Source organism: Pygoscelis adeliae, unplaced genomic scaffold, assembly GCF_000699105.1.
Source record: "Pygoscelis adeliae isolate BGI_AS28 unplaced genomic scaffold, ASM69910v1 Scaffold156, whole genome shotgun sequence".
NCBI classification, from domain to species: domain Eukaryota; kingdom Metazoa; phylum Chordata; class Aves; order Sphenisciformes; family Spheniscidae; genus Pygoscelis; species Pygoscelis adeliae.
In genome coordinates, this window is record NW_008825016.1 from 317,281 (window position 1) to 333,929 (window position 16,649).

Below are 16,649 nucleotides of genomic sequence, written 5' to 3' on the forward strand. Positions count from 1 at the left end.
GCTTTGCGCTTCCCGGGTTTGGAAGAAGCGGTGGGAGGTTTTTCACGGCCAGCGTCTCTAGGCTTGATGTGAGGTAGGCCGCTCGGTTGGACCGTAACACGGAATTTCTGGGAGAAAGCTGTTACGAAAACCTGGAGGTAATAGGAGGCTTTTGACAGCTTTACAGCTGTGAAGCAAAGCTCTTAAAGAAGCACGGGAGAGCGAAACGCTTTTTCCCACTTCAGTAAATGCAAGCATGACAGCCATGGGTAAACCCGTTTCTAAAAAAATTACTTCTATACAAGTATTGTATACTAGACAAGAATGCTTGTCTCCCACAGCATTCTCCTCGAGAAGCTGGCGGCTCACGGCTTAGACAGGTGTACTCTGCGCTGGGTCAAAAACTGGCTGGACGGCCGGGCCCAGAGAGTTGTGGTAAATGGAGTTCAATCCAGTTGGCGGCCGGTCACGAGCGGTGTTCCCCAGGGCTCAGTATTGGGGCCAGTTCTGTTCAATATCTTTATCAATGATCTGGATGAGGGGATCGAGTGCACCCTCAGTAAGTTTGCAGACGACACCAAGTTGGGCGGCAGTGTTGATCTGCTCGAGGGTAGGAAGGCTCTGCAGAGGGACCTGGACAGGCTGGATCGATGGGCCCAGGCCAACTGTATGAGCTTCAACAAGGCCAAGTGCCGGGTCCTGCACTTTGGCCACAACAACCCCATGCAGCGCTACAGGCTTGGGGAAGAGTGGCTGGAAAGCTGCCTGGCGGAAAAGGACCTGGGGGTGTTGGTCGACAGCCGGCTGAACATGAGCCGACAGTGTGCCCAGGCGGCCAAGAAGGCCAACGGCATCCTGGCCTGTATCAGAAATAGTGTGGCCAGCAGGAGCAGGGAAGTGATAGTGCCCCTGTACTCAGCACTGGTGCGGCCGCACCTCGAATACTGTGTTCAGTTTTGGGCCCCTCACTACAAGAAGGATGTTGAGATGTTGGAACGTGTCCAGAGAAGGGCAACGAGGCTGGTGAGGGGTCTGGAGAACAAGCCTTATGAGGAGCGGCTGAGGGAGCTGGGGTTGTTTAGCCTGGAGAAAAGGAGGCTGAGGGGAGACCTCATTGCTCTCTACAACTACCTGAAAGGAGGTTGTAGCGGGAGCACAAGTCTTATGAGGAGCGGCTGAGGGAGCTGGGGTTGTTTAGCCTGGAGAAAAGGAGGCTGAGGGGAGACCTCATTGCTCTCTACAACTCCCTGAAAGGAGGTTGTAGCGGGGTGGATGTTGGTCTCTTCTCCCAAGTAACTGCCGATAGGATGAGAGGGAATGGCCTGAAGTTTTGCCAGGGGAGGTTTAGATTGGATGTGAGGAAAAATGTCTTTACTGAAAGAGTGGTTAAACATTGGAACAGGCTGCCCAGGGAAGTGGTTGAGTCCCCATCCCTGGACGTATTTAAAAGACGTGTAGATGAGGCGCTTAGGGACACGGTTTAGTGGGCATGGTGGTGTTGGGTTGACGGTTGGACTCGATGATCTTGGAGGTCTCTTCCAACCTTAATGATTCTATGATTCTATAAGTAATTTTTACTTTCATACTACAGCATGAGTTGCAATGTCTGGTCGTATTTAATAGCTCACTAGTTGTCAAAATTAGAAAGCACGTGAAGAAACCGCTGTGACTGACTTAGCATCAGATGTTGCATGTCAAGATGCACGATGTCGATCAGTGTAATGCTGTATTTTACATCACTTGAGGAGCTGACTAGGTAGCGGTTTTGTATGTACTCACAAAGACTCTTCAGTTGCACTGAGCTTGCCATAAGTAACACATTAGTCTGTGTTTTATTTTGGCTTGTTCTACGTGAAGCATGTGGAAGCCATTAATGCTACTGCCTTTAAAATCGGGGATTGTTTTTCATCGTGTCTCCACAGGCTTCTTACCTCCCATAACTCCTCCAGAAAAATTCTTTCTTTCTCAACTGATGTTGGCCCCCCCTAGAGAACTCTTCAAGAAGACTCCTCGGCAGATTGCTTCAATGGATGTGGGCAACATGGCCCAGTCAGTGGATATAAGTGGCCTTCAGCTGGCATTAGCAGGTAAGGAAGACTTGTGGCTGAGCTTCAGTTATGAATGGAAATGCTAATTGTAACGTGGCTATGAGTTACCCGAGAAACACTCTTGTCTATCTTAAATATGAAAAAGGCTGAACTATGCTTTAGGGTCTTCAAGCCCATGTTCAAGCACATAGAGAAACTTCAAGCAGCGATTACGCCTTAACTGTTTTATCCTACTTAACAAGCAGCTTTTTAAGCATGTATGTCACTGCCTTAAACATAAGAGCATTTTGCAAGTATAGGGAGATTTTCATCTAAAGCTTTGTGGGGGTTTTTTGGGGCCATTTTTTTGGGTGTATTTTTATCCCTTTTCACTCTTTGCGGTATTTCTAGTATGAGAGAACAAGCACAACTGTCACACACCTGGCAAATTGTCTATTACAATTATATCTTCAGTTTTATAAAATAAAGTCAGATCTTACAGCGTTAGCTCAAGAGTGGGAAGGTGGTCTACTTTTACTAGATTGAAAAGAAAAGCAATGTGATGCTTATCCTTTTGACAGGAGAAAAGGAGCAGGAACATGATTGTTCTGATCACGTTGACTGATGAGTCACATCTGGAGCTAATCTGAAATAGAAAATATTGTTGGGAACAAGGAGCCAGTTTGAACACCAAAAAATAGTGGTTTTTTCCTAGGTACGTGCAAATGGACCCGCTTGCTTGAAACCTGACCATCCCACTTCTATATCTGTACAATGTGGTTTACTGCTCTGAGGTCAGGCACTAACGAGGCTTTCTCCGTCCTGCAGTTGTATCTTGGTATCGTCATTTTTTCTGTAGAATCTGACATTGACTTGTTATGCTGTGGTATACTGTCCCTTGTTCACAGTGTACAAATGTCCTCTGGTGTCCTCCTTAGCTACTATTTCCAGACTGCGGGATCTTTTGAAAATGCAAGTTGAATTACCCTAACATACCGGGTCGCGGGGGAGACAAACCCTTTTGGTTCTTGTTCAGTTCATCCTGCGTGTGTTCTCTAGAATACTTCAGTGCATTCAGATTTTGTGAAACCTCAGGTAACTTGTGATTTTTAGCATAAGGCGTATGTGATGCCTTAAAGAAGCCTGGAGTTTTTTATAGGCTTTTATTTGTTTTTCCCCTTGGTACTGTGTTTGCCTTCTGAACAGTTTGTTCTCACTAAAAATGAAACAGGTAGAGAACCTCAGAACTGTAGTTGTATGGATGGGTACTCTAGGCCGTGCATTTTTGATTTGTCCTTTTTTAAAATAGAAGACACTGGTGGCTTAAAAGTACAGTACAAAGTCATTAATGGGGCTTTGCAAAATTAAGCCCTTTAAGATGTGCTTGTATCATTATTTACATAATACAGTAAACATCCATAATTAATTGCTTACGAGCAGTTGTATGAGTTACATAACAAAACAAGCTGCATCTGAAAAAGCTTCATGCTGTCTTTCTCAGGCTTCTAGCTCCCTGGAATAAATGTCTGCTTTCTATTCACTTTCTTAGAAGATAAATCTTTTGCTCGTTTTAGTATTGTGATGCTGCTTGACTGTCTATTTGTCGTGTTTCGGAAGGTATGTGAGTTTTCCAGAAGTCTTCAGTATATTTCTCCTTATGATTCAAGACGCAGGATGAAGCTGTGCTTCTGACAGTGCATAAATACTTGTATTATGGTGCTTAGATACAATGTTTGAGGTGTTGCCTTTACACCCTTTCCCCCCACATTTCACAGAACGTAACCGCTGTAAGACTTGGTGGCCCTTCAAAATTGTGGTCACTGAGACGAATTCAGGGCTATTTAGGGCAGGATGATTTTGACTTGCTTTAGAATATACCTGCAAAATCAGCTTAAAAAATTTAGAAAGCATTAAATATTTTTCAATCAGTGTATCTCTCCTAATCCTTTTTTTGTAAAGGGAGGAAAAAGATACTTGGCTTGTCTTCTGAACTTAAGCTCATTGTGACAATTCATTTGCAGCTGTAGGGTGGGTTTTCTAGTTTTGGTTTTTCTTTTTTTGTTTTTAGTGTTTCCTCCCCTCCAAAAAAGGTAGAATGTTGGACTAGAGCATCTTGGAAATGAGTATTAAAACTTGCTTTGTTCTCTTCTCCCTTTGGTCTACAGGAAGTTCATTCAAGCCTCGGTTTCTCCCTATAATTTGGTTTGGCTGATCTGGTGTGTTACTGTATCAAAAGTGTCACTTCCTCCTAGTTGCAGGGATGGGTCTTCTGCCAAAGTGCTCATAACTGTTTGTCTGCTAACCCTTATTTGATCTAAGAGTAATTGACCTGTATTAAAGTTAAATTTGTAATACATTGTAGAGCTTTCCTTTAAGAATCAAAGAAAGCTTATTTTTACCTGTAAAAAGAAAAAAAACATAGCTCCATAAGGGAACCTAAGTGTTTGTTTCCAGATTATTTTTTTAATTTAAACATCTAAATTCAAGATGCTATATTCTTTCCTGTTAAATCACCGTGTCCTAATTCTTGCTTCTGCTTACCTGAAACTGCTGATCCAGCCCTAATTCTTGAAGCAGTGAGGGTGAGCTTTTGAGCTTCAATGCATATAACTAAGGGCTCATGGAGGCTTCTAAAATCAGTGAATTGAAGGACTGTATCTTAAACTTTTGTATTTCTAATCAAGCATCATTAATCATCTGAGATTATGAGGATACAAACAAATTAGTGACTTACTTTTACCGACTGATAGATTTAAGTTCTAGACTATAAATGAAAAGACTGAAAAAAGATGCCCAATATCTTCTTTCTTTTTTTTTCTTTCTCCATAGAACTTCATTTGTTAAATCAACCCTTCTGTTCAGTGGCTAAATGAAAGTACTCACAAGCTGGAGTTTGAAACAGTTTATAAAGTAGAAGACATGTTTTATAAACGAGCTCATTTAGACTTTGTTTTTTGAAAATAACTGAGAAGTATGCTGGTTGTTGCCTTTAACAGAAAAACATACCCTGCTGTGCTGTTTCAGCGAGCATATACGCAAATGTTTGCATGATCTGAAATAATTGGATAAAGTAGGACAGAAAGCCAAAAAAGAACTTAGCAATGGGTAGTGCTTTGTTTTGATGATCCTTTTGTCACTCACAGTTCCAGCGTCTCTCGTGGATTTGGTTGGAGTCATATGAAAGAGTTCATGTGCATGGGAAGCTGGGAAGGGTCAACGTGGCTGCACAAAAAGGAGCAAGCACACTTCGCTTAGAAGTGATAGGGACAGTACGCTAAATATGACAGCACTACACTTCATTAGTCAGGAAAAGAAGCAGTGTTTAGTTTCACGTGGAACTTTTCCAAGGGATTCCTTGTGTGATACCAACAATTTTGGACTTCAGATTACTTCAGGCTTAATGTGCTGCTTAATGTTCTCTGTTAAGGGGGGTGGGGGGGAAGGAGTGTCAGGTGGTGGTCTGTAGTGAGTTTTTTCTGGTTTTTGTCTGTTGGGTTTTGTTGTGGGTTTTTTTTGCCAAAGCCATGGAAAACATGATCTCTCAAAATAGCACAGAGAATATAGAAGATCAGCCATTAAGTCTTCAGATACAGGAAAGTGATAGATCGTGACAGAACACCACCTGAAAATCTGACAATGCAAGTATTGAGCCCCATAGTTTCTTTTTGGCCAGTTTCTTCAAGTCTTCAGCTGTATATACTAAACTTAATATTACTTTTATCTAACTTGTTTATGTTCTGTAATTTGGCCTTTAAAGGGACAGTTTCAGCTCCTCTCAGGTTTGCTTTAATGACGATGTATGTAGAATCACGTAACAATTAAACTCTATCTTTTTCCACACAAGCACTTGCTGTAGCTTGACAGCGAAGGCGGAAGTAGCTTACACAATGCCACTGAAATGTGTTGGATAAATTTGAATAGCTGACTTCAGGTCTAGTATGACCATTATTGTTGCGGAGTCTGTAAGTGTATCTGCGTAGATTTTTCACTTCCCTGCTCTGAGAAGAAGTGATTGCAAAACTAGGTATAGCATGTGAACTCTTTCAGGACTACCATGTGAATCTACTAATGTGCTTTTTAGATGCAGATTACGTCAGTTACTTACCTTTTCTGAAGTTAAGACTATGTTACAGATTCACTTCTATTTCTTCTTTGTCCTTGCTGCATGCCTCTGTCTCTCGCCTGTCAGCTGGCCCTCTGAGTACTAGCCACCTAACGGTACTAAATGTCATGTTGGTGTTATCTGTTTTTTTTTTTAAGCTAGCGCTTCTCTAAAGCTGATTGTTTCTCACTACTTTTAGTATTCCAGGCACCTCTGTTTCAATTTTATGCTTTAATATTATTCTTTCAGAACGTCAGTCCGAGTTGCCAACACAGAGCAAGGCCAGCTTCCCCAGCATTCTCAGCGATCCTGACCCAGATTCTTCCAACTCTGGTTTTGACAGCTCCGTTGCCTCCCAGATCACGGAAGCCTTAGTGAGTGGACCAAAACCTCCTATAGAGAGTATGTGCATTTACACATCTTTGTTTCTGTAACTCATGACATGCTATGTTGTTACACTTCTCTACATGAAATGTAATGTAATTCAGAAGTATTTTCAAGGTATGAAATGGGAATGAAGATGAATGAAACAGTACAAAACTGTATCAGGCTGTCTCCAGGTCAGACTCCATGGTGTTCACATTTCCAGTCTTTTAAAAATCTGGAGTCTGTCTTCAAGCTGTTACCCGTGTTCTCTGTTGGCTAAAACGCTGGCTCTGATGCCCTTCAGATCTTAGTCCCCTACACTAAGATCTGCATTGACTGTAACACCTTCCAAGGAAGCAGTTACTGTGGAAGGAAAAAAGACTGTAGAATCAGTAACTTAGTGATCTGAATCAAGAGGAAAACCAGGCTGATGTAACAGCATCACTAAAAATCAGAAATGAATGTTTTTCTGGGAGGCAAATAAGATCGTAATGCTGTTCTCAGTGTTATAATAGCTTGAAGAAATGGGGGCTTTGCTGTCTCCTTTTTGTACTGATGTAAAACTGAATACCTGAAGCTTAAGAAACGTTTCACATTGTTGCCATTTTAGGTCACTTTCGACCAGAGTTTATTCGACCACCGCCTCCACTCCATATATGTGAAGACGAATTGGCATGGTTAAATCCAATAGAGCCAGATCACACAATTCAGTGGGATAAGTCAATGTGTGTTAAGAACAGCACTGGAGTCGAGATAAAAAGAATCATGGCAAAAGCTTTTAAAAGTCCCTTGACTTCCCCACAGCAAACACAGGTAAGTATCATGCACTTTTCTGTCTAAAATGATTTTCTAACAAGCTGTTAACTCATGTATTTTAGAAAACTTGGATCGCTTTAATTGATCAGTGTTTGGATTCAGGAAACTCCAAGGACTTTAAATTGTAAAAACCCAAGAGTTTGGACTTTGGGTTTGTATGAATAAGGGAGAAATCTTTAAATTTCATAGCATTGACTGGACATAGTTACAGTTGATCAATAAGTGGCACCAATATTTTTCTGCATGGAAAAATCTCCTTACAACAAAGTTGTTCGTGCTTCTGTGGAAGCTTTTGATAAGTAATTATTTCAGAAATGCCAACACCGATTTCTACCCCCACCCCCAATTTGATAGTATTACCCCTGATTTCAGTGTGCTTTTTTTGATAATCACTATGCTAGCACTATAAAATATCCTTTATTTGCAGAACTTTTTCTGACAACAGTGAACTCGAAATTGAGGTTTGTTTGTACTGGATGGGAAACTAAAGAAGGCTGAAACTTTTCATGTTGTTTTTTTTTTCCTTCCTTGCCACCCACTGATGAAAGACTACTAAATGCTTTATTAAAGGTTTTATGGGCACAGTTGCCTTTACATGGAAATTCAAAAGTATACCTCCAGTGTCTTTCAATGGAGATGCCTAAATACTAAAGGGTTGTCATTCTCCTGTAGCTTAGATGTATTATAGCAGTTTCTTCAAGCAGTAATGTGAAGTTAAGAAAAAACAAAAACCCTGAGTCTTGTCTTTTCTTTACAGCTCCTTGGAGAATTGGAAAAGGACCCCAAGCTTGTTTACCATATTGGTCTCACTCCTGCCAAATTGCCAGACCTGGTTGAAAACAATCCTTTAGTAGCTATAGAAATGTTGCTGAAACTGATGCAGTCTAGTCAGATAACAGAGTATTTTTCTGTCTTGGTCAATATGGACATGTCCTTGCATTCAATGGAAGTTGTAAATCGGTGAGTACTATCTCAAATCTAAGAAGGTTTCCTTAAGTATGTAAAATAAATAACTGAACAGTTATTAAGTGATTGTGGGGCTAGCCACAGGGCTGTATGTGGGTGCATTCCAAAGACTACCAAAAGTAATAGGAATTGAAGAAACGACTAGTCAGATTACAGTGAAGGAAAAGAGTATCAAAACTATCATTCCCTTTTCAATTTCTTTGTGCTGTTTGTGTTGTGTGTTTCTTTTTTTTTTTAATACTCTTTTAATAATAAGACTTACTGTGCTCTGATTAATCTTGCAGAGGAAGAGAGTGCTGTGGATTTGTTGCTTTCTACAACTACTGGACTGTTTAAGTCTGTTTCTTTCATAAAGGCTTTACTTGCTTTTTGTGTAGTTCCTTATTGATGGTGCCTGTAGTTAAGGAAAAAAACCCTCTTATTTTAGTCCAGACTAAGTTTGTAAAGCTAGCTGTGGGTTGGTAATAAAGAATTGAACCTCTCGAACATCTTCAGTGCTAAGTTCAGAGAACGCTGCCAATTTTTAAGTTCCTTTTTACAGCAGTGCTATTTTAAAATATTACTGTAATGTTTTCAGCTTCCTATTAGCAGTAGCAAAACTGCAACTTAACAGGAAAAAACTCCACAATTTCCCAGCAGAAAGATGTGATGGTGGAGGCATATATATTACACTTTCATATTAATTCTTTATAATTTTATATAATAATTAAATATTTTGTTTTAATTAAAATTAATATAATTTTATATTAATTATTTATAACATGCCATATTTTACCATATTAGGTATGGTAAAAAGCACATTTCTTGCACAGGTGCTATGCTAGTTAATCTTTCAGTCCCTGCTCCACAAATTTAGAGGCTCATTCAAAGAAAACACTGTGTTACTCTTTAATATTAGCAAAGCATTTCTACTTTGAAAAGAATGGGGAAATACATATTCTGTTGTGGATAACTTCAACTGGAGTTGATAATTACTAGAAAAATCATTATATCAAGCTGTTTGATACGTTCAGCTCAAAACAGTATTTAAAATGGTTATCGCTTAAGGGTGTCTGTCACTGCAATCTACAGTATGCCTAAAGTTTTATTCAGATATCAGGTTCCTGGTTAATATATAAATTTCACTAGCAAGTACATGTCCTATGTCCCAGGAAGCTGCACGTTTACTTACTGACTTGCAAAATGACCAGTTACTGGATGTGTATGGTTTTGTCACTGTAGTGACTGTCTCTCCCTCTAAGGGGTCACAATCCAGTCGTTCCTGATGAATAATTCACGTTCTTTTCTCATATCTTAAAAATTAGCCTCATCTCTAGCTTCTGTCTTCTCTTTCAAGTGAGGTGGCAGCTGTGTTTTATTAGGACATCTGGAAATGTTCATTTTGATCATTCTTGAGGTATGCTTGTGTGAAAGACAGAAGACTACAGTGGGACAAAGAGCAGTTATTGTGAGAATCCTCCACAAAAAGTTAATGCCACACAGCTAATCTGCTTAAACGCAACTTGCATTCCTGATGTGGCGTAAGTGAACAAAAGGTGGCATTGTTAAATAGCCATCCTGCTTTACGTTCATGCCCTGTCTTCATTGGGAATAACTCCTGCATATAGGTACAACCCATTTTCTTCACAGAATGCTCGCCCTTTCAGTGGGAAAACTTCTCAGACAGCTAATCCCCACAAACTACAAAAGTCCATCTCTCCCACTTACTTTCTTCTATTTCTTGGCAATTACTGAATGTAAACTACCAAATCAGCCTTGTTCAGCAGTCTCTTTGCAGCAGAGTTGAATCGCACCTTAAGTTATCATTTGAGGAAAGAAACGTTTCTGAAATAAATCCCTCCCTACTGGTGCAGACTGACAGCAGTTACTGCCCTGAAGTTGGGCTAATGATCACAACGTGGAGAAATAGTGGTAAGGAAAGAGCTTTTACTCCTGTCCAGGATAGCTACACCACCAGCCAGGCATGCTGATTCTGCCACAGCGTAACTACCATAGGAACAACAACTCTCAAACTTCAAAATGACTGTCAGTGCAAACAGGGAGACACCGATTTTTTTTAAGTGAAATAAGACAACAACTTTAAACTGAAATGTCTAAAACATGCACTGTTTTCCCTATTGCCCCCCCTTCACTACTTGAGATAGGACTGTGATTAGAGTTCCTTTGGTCAAATTCTGTTGTAACTTTATGGCAGTTCTACATTTAGTGTATGTATGTTGTTATCTTGAGAGCTGTATTGCTTTATTAGTTAAGAAACAGTGGCAGCTCAAATACTTTAGTAGTCAGTATTATTAAACCACAAATAGGTGTGCTTTGCTGTTAGCCCTTAAAATACACCAGTACCATTCTTTGATGCCATAGTTCTCCAATTCTTCTGTAGTAAGGAGCTTCTGAGATTATCGTGCGTCATTAATTTAGTTAACATTTTCATCTAGTCAGGGTCTCTTTTATTTGAGCTGTAGATATTCATATTGTTTCAGTTCCTAGGACTAAAATGTGGATCTGAAGGAACCAAGGAAACTCATCTTTTGCCGTAACAAAGGAGTTACTCTGGTTGTATACTTAAGGAAGGAGTGCAGCATCTAGATTCAGTACCTAAAATTCAAATATGAATAAGCAAAACTGTATTGTAGTGCTTATTGCAGAAGAATCTTGGTACTTAGGCAGCTTGGGGACTTCATCACAAATTGGAAACTAGTACCATCGACTCATTTGTGTAATATATAGCAAATGTTTGTAGGTGTGTCAAATATACTAGAAACCAATCTAACTCAGCTTCTGTACCGTGTCAGAGTTTAAAAAAAAAAGGTTTTGGACTCTTAATGAACAAATTTAAGTGATTAGAAATATGTCTGTGGAAGCTGTCAGAAATCAGCTCTGTATGACATGACTGGGAATAAACTAATATCACAGGTCTAACTCCTCCGTTTTGCAATGGAATCACTAGATTTATGGCTTCATAAACCACTGGATATTTTTAATTTGGACAGGCTTACTACTGCAGTTGATCTCCCGCCTGAATTTATTCATCTTTATATCTCCAATTGTATCTCCACCTGTGAACAGATTAAAGACAAATATATGCAGGTGAGTACTTCACTAAATTCGTTAGGAAAAAGGGTCCCACATATTGCTTTGTGTAATACGTGCCGAGATTTTATAAGGCTGATAGCATTAAGTTATTCTATCTTACTGCTTCTTTATTTCAAAGGCACTTTTTTTTTTCCCAACACACTATGCAGTTCTTTATAGTGTTTAACAGATGTTTCTTCACCTTTTTACGAGGCTTCACAGGTAATTACTGTTCCCTGTTTTTCTGTAGACATAATACACTTCTCCCTGGCAAAACTGCAGTTTTATGTGACTGAGGTCCTTACATGCAGAAGGCTTACCCGTCACTCAGTGTGCCTCTTCTTCACCCCCAGTATTAGTTGTTTGCCTTCTCCTTAGTTTTAAGCTTCAAGTTTCTTTTCTGTACGAGTGTGCCCACCACTCCCAGACCTTTGAGGTGATGTTACAAAACTCGCATGGAAGTCTTGCCCTTCAATCATGACCATTACTGACCTACAACAGCTTGCGGATCTCCTCAAAGACCTAAAAACCTTCTGTTTTCTGTCTTCCTAACACCATACTCTCTGCTTCCCAAGCCTGTCATACTTCCTCAGTACCAGCATGCACGTTGTAGTCACTTCAAGGATCTTTAACCCTGGGGAGATTTCCACACCTTTGGCACACAAGGTTCTCTACATGCTGTGCGAGGTACTTCCTTCTATCCTAAACTGATCTGTTGGTTTCACCAAGTGCCCAGTAGAACTTGTTTTCTTGGATACGTCATTGGTGAAAAACAGTTCCATGTTCAGTTTACCCGAGGCTTTGTGAATCTTGACCAAGTCCTGCCTCGGCTTTTTCCTCTCAATACTGAAGGACTGCAACCTCTTTAGTCCCTTGCAACAAAGGCAGCTGTTCCTTTCCCTTATGCTTTTTTGGTGTCCTTCTCTAGCTCTATTATATCCTTAAGCTGCAGAGACGAAAATTACGTGCAGTATGCAGGATATGGGTGCAGCGTGGGTTTAGATAGCAGCAGAAACCCCTCTGTCTTGTTCTCAGTACCCTTCCAGATGATGGCTAACCATTTGTTAGCTTTTGGTGGCTGCTGATGCTTCTCTGCTTTGGGACTCTGCCAGATACACATGGGTGGCTTGATCTGTGACCTGCTGAATAGCTGTGCCTATTACGTTTGGTAGCAGAATAGGAAAATAGCAGCAGACCTGGGCTGCAGCTGAGAATATGACCACAGAGTGGGACACTGTGCTCAAAGGGGCTGCTGAGAGCATGTAGCAGCTGTGCTTCAGGCACACAGGGGACAAAAAAGAACAGAGGGTCAAGGAACACATACTGATCACCAAGTAGCATGCGAAGCTTGTGAGATCTAACATTTGTTAATACTGTGTATGAGGCCTCACAGCAACTGAGACACAAGATGTTTTGTTTGAAAAGCATGGTACAAAAACACTCCTATTGGAAGTGAAAGAGGCATGATCCTCAGAGATTGGGAGCCAGCCAGCATCTTGCATTTGTACTTTTATTCTGAGTTTCATGTTCCTCGGTTATTACTCTTGTAACTTAATTTGTGTTGCAGAGAAAACGTGATGCCTTTTGATTGCAGTGAAGGAAATAATACCTTGTTCAGTTTCTGAATTCTCTTGGTATAGGTAGCAAATTTTGCAGTAGTAAGCTCAGTTCCTGTAAAAATAGTTGGCAATTTATTTTCAGTGTCATAATCTAAAATACTTTGGACACTTAATATCTATCAGACAGTCCCCTCAGTTCTGTCTGATAAACATTGTTCATGTATATAGTTGCTTTTAGAGCAAGGTTTGGGTTCAACTCTTTCTCACAACGTGAACTATGAGACCACTTTAATGATAAAGTAAGAAAGATCTGCTTTTGTCCTTGAGGACACATGTACTCTGTATAAAGCAGACGGTTAGTGACTGGATCGGTGTATGACAAATTGTAGGTGCCAGTTCCTAGGTCTCCACCTCCCAACTCCCAGCGTGCTCTACAAGGTGTTTTCCAAGCAGCCCTTAGGAAGGAGAAACACTTCTGAGATCCCATCTTTTCACTGGAGCAGGTGGAAAATCACAGCTCACAGCCACGAGCTCGGAAGTGTCTTCTTGGATTAGGTGTCCCTGGTATTGTCTTTCTTTCCTTCTAAGACAGAGCAAGAGGGTCATGTGCTAATTCAGCAATAGAGCACTTCCCACAGAGCAAGTTTGGGATCAGTTCTGCTGCTGTCACTTCCCAGCTGGAGTGCCTTAATCATGTGGTGACTGGGGAATTTTGAGAGGTGAAGCTTGTTCATTTTTCTTTATGGTGTTATTGTAGAAAATAAGACTAAGCAAGAGGGGTGACCCTAGTGATGAAATCATCTTGGTCTATGACCCCTTCTGACTTTATTCAGAGATGGCATAATAAAGAAACTAAGTACAGTGCATAGGTAGATCTGGTGCTTCACTGGTGCGTGGGATTAGTCTTGAGGAAGCTCCCATATCTGGAAGTACTATACAGCAGAGGAGTCCGTTTCTTAAAATACAGTAGCAGTATGGGAGGTAGAAAAGTAGGGGCAGCAGGTACAAAGCTTGGGAACAAGACTACTGCTGAAGCTAAATTGCTCCTGGTAGCCTCAGTTGTGCTGCTGAGGGCCAACAGTCCTTTAACTGTGACTTGGTTGCGAACATTTATTTGGATTATGAAACGTATCTCTTCTGTTTCAGAACCGCCTGGTACGTCTCGTTTGTGTCTTTCTTCAGTCTTTAATCCGAAACAAAATTATTAATGTACAGGACTTGTTTATAGAAGTGCAAGCATTCTGTATTGAGTTCAGTCGGATACGAGAAGCAGCTGGCCTTTTCAGATTGCTGAAGACACTAGACACCGGGGAAAATCCATCAGAGACAAAAACATCAAAATGAAACCACTGTGTCACTGGCAAAAAAAAAAAAAATTGAACCCTGCCAGTGTTCTATACCAATTACTTGTATATTTTAAACTTAAATCACTGGATTAATGATGTAATACACTATAAATAGCATTTTATGCATTTAAACAATAAATAATGCTTTTTCTGATACACATGCTTGAGTTTGTGAAATGTGTTAGGCCTCACACTTATGCTATTTTTGACTATGGGTTAAGCTCTGTATGTCATTTGCATATCCTGAACTACAGGCTCTAATTCCAGAGGGGATGTCAATGATACTTGCCATTTCATAGCAAATTTAAGTATTAATCTGGCACTTGCTGTCCTTGTGTCCAAAAGTCAACTTGTATCAAAGTAAGTAACTTCAGTTCCTGTTTGCCCTTTTTTCACTGTGTAAGACCTTCTAGAAGCTGGATACAACTTATAATGATGCATGCTGGTTTTGTTGAGTAATTGAAAGTCTGTCTTGATGTCTAGAAAAAGCTAAAGGCTTATCTTCACATGGCAGAAATGAAGCGTTGGATGCTGTAGGCTCAGAGCAGTACTTTCTCTTCTCAAGATCACTGAATTTTTCTAGAATACTGGCCTCATACCATCAGTAGTTGAAGTACCACACCTATTTCATGCTTGTAAGAATGTTTCCCAGAGAAAGATGATCCCATTTCATCCATGAAAATCTCAAGTCATGAGCCTTTTCTCACTTCAAAACTTGCATTGGCAATTGCTCTGTGGCTACCAAAATTAAAATAGCCTCTTCCTTCTAAAGCATATAGTCAGTGTACCATTCAGGTGTTAGATATCAGGTGATGGGGAAACTGGGGAAGGAGTCTGCTAAAGTATTATTTTAAGCAGATAGAATAGCTGCTGTTATTTTCATGAAAAGGAAAAGAAATTGAAAAGCTAGCTAATTCTAATTTAATGCTGCTTGATAAATGAAAGCTGTTTTAAATCTGCATCTGCTTCTCAAATTTTTATGAAGTGCAAGATCAATAATACAAGGTCAAGACTGTCTTTTAGGTTTCTCTTTCCAAGTAATTTAAGTTGCTAAATTGCTTGGATTGAAAAATCCCATCCTCACACAGCATAATCTTCTGGTAAGAAGTCCTGTGAGAAGCGTTCTCCAGTCATTAGGGGTTAGACTTGTATAGCTTCCCAGAGTTAAGATGTATTAGGCCAACTAAAGTAGCATTTATTTAAGGCCTTTTCCAATTCTAGACATTCCTTCTAAACCCTAAGACATTTGCTATAGTCATTGTTAGCAGCAACAGTTAACCTAGCTTGTGCACCAAATTTGTACCTTAATGCTTTACATCCGCTAAAGTTGAAGTACAATTTGACTATCTTCTATATACTAGTACCCCTCTTCAAAAACATGGTCAAAAAACCACTTTATATAGATTTTAGGCTTTTGTTATAAGCTGTAGTACTAAGTTCCAAACAAAGTAATACGCTCCATCAGAAAACTGATTACTACTGCTTCAAGGCATTGCAATTACCTTATGATTTACAGAATTACTTTAAAAAAATTTAAGCCTTGCAAAAAAAAAAAAGTAGGTTGCTACTATGGTGTTACAGCAAAAGCCTAGCTGTTCTTACTCTTCACAGTATTTGCTTGAGTTGGACTGACATACCTAAATTCCCAATCCCTGGGTTTGTCCTGTAACTAAAAAAATTATCAAACATTAAGAAACCATCATGATTTTTTATCACAGGCATTTCTGTAATATATTTCTATACTTGGGAAATAGGCACAGCCCATTAATTTCAGAGCCCTGTGCATTGATGAAAACATTCAAACCTGTTACTGAATTTGCTGTACGCTTCCACGTTTGCTTTTTAGGAGGGAAGTTTCCCACGTTCCCTAGCGTGTTGGGTTTACATGGCAAGGTTGTGGTAGTCAGGGGGGGACAGGACTGCAGGGTAGCCTCTGTGAGGAGAGGCCAGGGCTGCCCTGTGTCAGACTCAACCATGGCACAGGTGAGCCCCTCAGCCAGGGCTAGCTAGTAACTCCAGGTACCCCACAGAGAAGATCCACACTGGAGCAGTTCTTCAAGAACTGCAGGCCATGGGAGGGACCCCACACTGGAGCGGGGAAACAGTGCAAGGAAGGAACAGCAGAGACCAAATGTTACACACTGACCACAACCTTCCTTCCCCAGCCCCCCACCACCACTCACAGGGAAGGGAAAGGTAGAAGAGTCAGGAGCGAAGCAGTAAAGGTGAGCCTAGGAAGACCAGGGGGAAAGAAAGGTGGTTTTAGTTTTCTCCTTGTTTCTCACTATCCTACTCGATTTTTAAATGGCAGTAAATTAAATTTAATCTTCATCAAGTCTGTTTTGTCTGTGATGGTAACTGTTCATCTTGACCCATGAGTTTTTCCATCTTATTTTCTTCCCCTACCCTATTGAGG

The 16,649-nt window shown here is 40.4% G+C and overlaps 1 protein-coding gene across 1 annotated transcript; it reads left to right on the forward strand.

Moving 5' to 3' along the window:
- The first annotated feature begins 1,678 nt into the window (after nt 1–1,678).
- On the forward strand, nt 1,679–14,389 carry CNOT11 (CCR4-NOT transcription complex, subunit 11). The gene is made up of 7 exons (XM_009326285.1): nt 1,679–1,697; nt 1,902–2,066; nt 6,358–6,510; nt 7,085–7,287; nt 8,048–8,250; nt 11,247–11,343; nt 14,034–14,389. The coding sequence occupies exons 1-7, from the start codon at nt 1,679–1,681 to the stop codon at nt 14,229–14,231; spliced, it is 1,038 nt and encodes a 345-aa protein (XP_009324560.1). The 3' UTR covers nt 14,232–14,389.
- The last annotated feature ends 2,260 nt before the right edge of the window (nt 14,390–16,649 follow it).

What these genes read in the sequence shown, in the direction of transcription:
- CNOT11 (XM_009326285.1), top strand. An exon ending in CCTTCAGCTGGCATTAGCAG is followed by an intron (nt 2,067 to 6,357) that starts GTAAGGAAGACT and finishes TTATTCTTTCAG; the next exon opens with AACGTCAGTCCGAGTTGCCA. An exon ending in ACCAAAACCTCCTATAGAGA is followed by an intron (nt 6,511 to 7,084) that starts GTATGTGCATTT and finishes TTGCCATTTTAG; the next exon opens with GTCACTTTCGACCAGAGTTT.